Source organism: Sceloporus undulatus, unplaced genomic scaffold, assembly GCF_019175285.1.
Source record: "Sceloporus undulatus isolate JIND9_A2432 ecotype Alabama unplaced genomic scaffold, SceUnd_v1.1 scaffold_17, whole genome shotgun sequence".
NCBI lineage: Eukaryota > Metazoa > Chordata > Lepidosauria > Squamata > Phrynosomatidae > Sceloporus > Sceloporus undulatus.
This window is the reverse complement of record NW_024802939.1, coordinates 2819641-2825214: the sequence shown is the minus strand read 5'-3', so window position 1 is coordinate 2825214 and position 5574 is coordinate 2819641. Positions and strand designations below refer to the sequence as shown.

General features: G+C 36.7%; 1 protein-coding gene across 1 annotated transcript in view; it reads right to left on the bottom strand.

Moving 5' to 3' along the window:
- The window catches only part of LOC121917427 (NPC intracellular cholesterol transporter 1-like), a 46056-nt gene that overhangs the window by 10288 nt on the left and 30194 nt on the right, over window positions 1-5574 (bottom strand). The window contains exons 7-11 of the mRNA XM_042443381.1: window positions 4215-4291; window positions 3359-3729; window positions 2643-2869; window positions 1792-1892; window positions 444-546 (exon numbers count right to left, since the gene is read on the bottom strand). Of these exons, the coding sequence (XP_042299315.1) occupies window positions 444-546; window positions 1792-1892; window positions 2643-2869; window positions 3359-3729; window positions 4215-4291 (879 nt within the window). The remainder of the gene's footprint in view (window positions 1-443; window positions 547-1791; window positions 1893-2642; window positions 2870-3358; window positions 3730-4214; window positions 4292-5574) is intronic.

Here is a 5574-nt window from a genome sequence, read left to right as displayed (position 1 = left end):
ATAAAATAGCTCTTCTGTGCCTTATAGAGAGCATTTGGGGTAAAACAAACAAACAAACAAACATTTTAAAAAGAGGAGTTCTGGGCAGGGCACATACAGGCTGTGTGCTGCACTGTCCCTACAGCTCCATCATGGGAGTTGTCCTAAAGAAATAATTCCTATGGCAATATAATCCCCTTAAACTTGTCCACTCAAACAGGTGGACATGTTTAAGGGGATTATATTGCCACAGGGAATTATTTCTTTAGGACAGCTCCCATAATAGAAGCACTAAACAAAATTTGAGACAAATGACTCCAAATGGTCACTACATGATTGGAGTGGGTAGTGTTAAACAGTGTCAGCAGTAACACTGTTTATTACGATTTTAGTCTTTCTTGGGCACAAAATCAGTTCATTTCCATTATAAAGAATTTATATAGATTATTTCAGTAAAGACTTACTCTTTCTCCCAAGCCAGAGCTTTCATCAGCTTATCTGTGTCATTGTAGTAATTTTGGACAGGAAATGTGATCACAAGGGCTGTAGCATTATTGTAATTCTCATCTATGTGGAGAAAATACATGGGGAGGTATTTTAAATAACATACAAGATGCTTTTATCAGTACTGCAAAAGGCACATTCTATGATATGCAAGTTCCTTCTGCCAAATAATGCTGTAAATCATCTCCTCCTTTGTTCCATGTTCTTGCCTCACTGAATGTGACTCATTTCATTTACTCCAAAACAAAGTATCTTAAGATGTAAAATCAACTCATTTCAATGAAAATTAATTTAAGGGCCAAATTGTCCCTCCAAGACATTTCTCAACTAAAGTGCCTTAATAACTCATTCATCCAACATAGTACCTGACTATTCAGAAGTTACTTCCAACTCCTATTTTGCTAGTGTTACAACTTCTTTTGGAAGTGTATGTTGAAGATTCTCAAAGTTTAAGATTTTTAATTCTAATCTTAGGGAATCAAATATTCTCTTTTAGTCAAAGGATGTAATGTTCAAACATAAAGAAGAATAAGAATACTAGCTCACAAATGGCCCATTAATCTCCATTCTGAAATAAATGCACTCTACTAGTCAACTACCTAGAAAAGGGGATCCCCCCATGAGATTATTAGGGGGGGGGGATCTATTATTATTATTATTATTATTATTATTATTATTATTATTATTATTATTTGGATACACTTATTACATTTTTCATAATTTATAAAGCATAAATGATACTGACTACTGTATCAAAATGAAGCACAATAACTGTATTTATCCCTGCACCTGAGACATGTAAGAACACCAATACTACAGTGTGCCCTTCCTTTACACGAGGGATCCATTCTGGACCCCCCAGCGTAAGGCAAATACCGCTATGGTGGAGCCCCATTGAAAACAATGAGGTTCATGCTTGTGGTGTGGTGCGGACACATGCCATTTCCTGTTCCGGCCATAACTTTCAGCATACGCTGAAAGCCACGTATGGCATGTCTACTTATGACGTAGGTGCACTGTACTAACATATTCTACACCACTAACAGGTCTTGTTAATTCCTGATGTAAAAAATGGAAAAAAAGATTTGTTACTTTCAGGTCATCTCATTGCATGACATCTTCCCACACTACAGCACCATGCAGTATCAGACAATGCATGGTCAAGTGTGAGCCAAAAGCTGAACACTGTGATTGGTGACTGTGATTGGTGTATTAGCTTGATAGTCTGAAACCTTAGAAAACGGCTGAACAAAACAAGCGTTGATTTCATTTTAAAACTATGGGTCTGTTCTAGGACATCATACCTACCATCATATCCTCCCATCACTAGCCATGGGAAAATAGGACCACCAAATGTTCCTAAGCATGGATCGTGAAGCAGAGTTGTGTCATTCAAAGATGCTGGAGCTCTGTAAATTTCATATATAAAAGTTGGGAGTTATCTAAGAAGAATTGTAAACACTTTATGGTAACATTGCAGTAGTTTACATTCCACGAATCCACTAATCTATCTGCTGTTTGTGATGTGCAGCCATAAAAAGTGAGAAGAGGTTTTGCCATTTTTTTCCAAGTCGGATGATAAAGAGTTTAGAAAGTCCTCTTTACCTCTCTTGGACTCTGTGTCTCATTCCACTGCTGTTAATACCTCAGTTCAACAGCACACTACATTTGCAAGTAATTTTCACCAAAGACTGGAGTCTTCCTTCCAGTCCAACAAGTTTGGCAACAAGTCATTCAAGTCTGTAAAACTTTCAATGCAGACTTACAAAAGCTTCCATAAATTATGGTCATAAATTTTATAAACTATGACATTAAGCCTGCTTCCCAGTTTCACAAATAAAGGGATTTAAGTATAACACAATTTACAAACTCCGGTTTCAAAAATGCATGGTGAAAGAGGTGGCTAGGGCACTTAGCCACACTCCTGTTCTGGAATTCTAACTGCTATGGTATATGAAGCCTTTTTTAAAAAAAAAATCATCTGAATGATTAATGTCTCCTAATTAATCTTTAAACACTGAGTAACTCTTGTTTCAAGCAAACTATTCAAAAGTGAGCAAAAGATTGAAATAAAAGTCAGTCTACCAAACCAATATAAAAGTGTGATATTAAAGCCGCACAAGTAGAGGGAGGGATGGGAGTGTTGTTACTGTACTTACCGGACACAATATAAGAAGTGAGAGTGGTAGTCAGCGAAAACATAAAATTCATCACCAACACTATGATCTAGGACAGAATGGCTGTTCTGAAAATAGTTGAGAACACTCAAAATAGTACAGTTGTTATTGTAGGGAGAAAGGGGAACCAGGCAGATGTCCTTCAGCATTATGGTGTCATTATTGTAATAAGCAATTATATTTTCAACAGCATTCTGCAAGTCTAACACCTGAAAAATAGACCAAAACAAGAGAGGTTTCTATTTTGTGCAACAACAGAACAAGCTTTTTCCTTATATTTAAGCCTCTGTTTATATAATGCAGTATGTGAACTGACCAAAATGTACATTTTGATAAAAGCAAGAACCCAAGCACAGCTAACTATTAATAATGGCTTTTCAGCCTCCCAAGCTGTAAAAGTGTATTTTAGATACAGAGTCTGAAATAGATTGCAAGGCAACCTTCATATTATTAATTAGGAGAAAGCAAGCCAGATGGAGGACAAGCAATAATGTCATTAAACAAGACAACACTCAGTGACTCTTAGCTGGGACTAAAAGCATATTTGATACACTTGTATTAGAAACACTTTTCACCAGGCATTTGGTATGACATATTGGGAGAGTTGTTATTTAATAGTTCTCTTCATTCTGAGGCTGTCAAAAGCTGTTGTATTTTGTTTTTCTTTGCACCCAACTAAGAACCAATTTCTGTATTACCTGATGCAAAATATCTTTGGTAAGTGGAGGACCAAAAGGAACATCATCTCCTGATGGGTATGGAGAGTAAATTTCTGGCTTGGTATGAGGGGCCTGAATAATAAGTTGCTCAACACGGAAGAAAGGTCCAAAGTGAGCATCAAAATATTCCTTTTCTTTGCGAGCCTGGCTGCTTGGGGATGACCAGAGGTCTATAGGATTTGTCGTTAATCTCATAAACATGAGGCCTGAGCAGCACATAACAATAACAACCAGGGAGAAGAGAATAACAGGCCTTGGGTTCCGAACACAGAATGCTCCCCATGATGTGAATGTGACTCTTAAACCATTCTCAAACTTTTCACCAAGTCTTTCACACCAGGTAGCTTCTCCTGAAAGCAGAAACATGGAGAAAGAATGAGTAAGACTTCAATTAGCAACAGTCCTTTAACTACTTTGGTTGAAACAAACAAACAAGAAAGGCACACAAGTGTTAGCATAAGGATCAAAAGACTACCATATTATTGTTAAGCCTGACACCAGGAAAATAATACATAATCTAGCCAATTCAGGTAGGGTTTAAGAGGAATAGATCTCTATGCCAAAATATTGAATGAGTAGAGGGGGGAGAAGGAGAATTCTAAGGCATTTGGGATCCCTATAGCAAATAATAGTTATTTTTAAAATAGTTTATATTATTAGGCTCCATTTCTATTACTGAAAGCCAAACAAAGAACAATATCCAAATCATGGGCATGATTTATTTTAGGTTTTATTGTTTCACAATAAAACCAAGATATCAAATCACATGATTACGCAAAGATAAAAAAGTATACTATATGATGCCAAACCCATGCTCTTATGCTCTAGAACGTACCAGTATTCTGGCGTGAGTTAACAGAATAGGCAATGTTGCTGTCAATAGGTGTGTACTCAGAAACAAAGTGTCTCTTCCTAGAAATGAAACAACCATGCACAATATCATTTAGATGAGTTACAAGTACTGTAAGACAAACTAGCCTACTATTTACAAAATACATATTTGGGCATGTAAATATCAAGCTGTAAAACCAGACAGGTCTAGTGAAGTCAACTAGATAGAATGGTAGTTTATGAAAAACTCCACCAGTGTTCCATATGCATAATATTGTGATGAGAATTTGAGCTGCGAACCCTCTTGTTTGTGGGAAGTCCTCTGTGTGTGTGTGTGTGTGTGTGTGTGTGTGTGTGTAATTCACAACAATGGAAATAACATACATAAACCACAGTGTTATCCAAAAAACATGGAATTTGAAACAACCATGAGAAACAAATACTTGGGATAATCCAAGTATGTTTGACAAGGTATCTCATAGTTTTTACTCAATAATTCCTTCCAGAGATTGGTGGGTGTGGTTGACAGTATATAAATGTTCCTACTGTTATTTATATAATAAATAAATGAAAATTATTAAAAATATATAATAATTGTGTGTTTTTGATTATCTGATCTGCCATGTTATTTTTCCCATTAGTGCCCTGTTCCTCCACTGAGCTGCAAATAGTTTACTATTCATTTTGCAGTGTTGAACTATTTCAATTCTAGCTGTCCCTTAATTCCTCAATATATCTCTAATCTCTTGAGATCTGTGCAGATTACAAATATATAGGTTATTGACAAATACATGTGCGCTACGTTTCATGAACCTCAAAAAGACACTCAGTACAGTTTCCACAGACATCTATATATAAACCTCACCACTGCACATCCTTATCCTATTCATCCCTCTGTGTATATACTTCCAGTTGTTGCTGCATAGCAACTGCCATCCCTCTTGACCACTGGTCATCCTGGTTAGGGCTGAAAGAATAGGAGCGGAAGTGTGACTGCAAGCTTCCAAGAAATCGAACAGCAGAAGTGTTACTGTGACTTCCTATTCTTATCTACATCTTTTATTTTGCTCTTCTTAACAAGCGGTTTCTGAGAGGTGTACTGTACTCCAAGTTAGAGTTTGTGGAAACTGAACTGACTAAAGAATTTCATGCTACACCATGTGAGCCAATGGTTTCATTGTACCAAGCTACAATGATACAACTATCTAGGAACAGACAGGGCATGCATGAGACATCAATTTGTAAGTAAAAGAAAAATAACAAGTCTTAGGCCTGTTACAGACTGCCAAAATAAAGCTGCTTCGGGTCTCTTTGGAGATATGCTGTTTAAATGATGCATGCATCCTAAGAATCTGGAAGCTGCA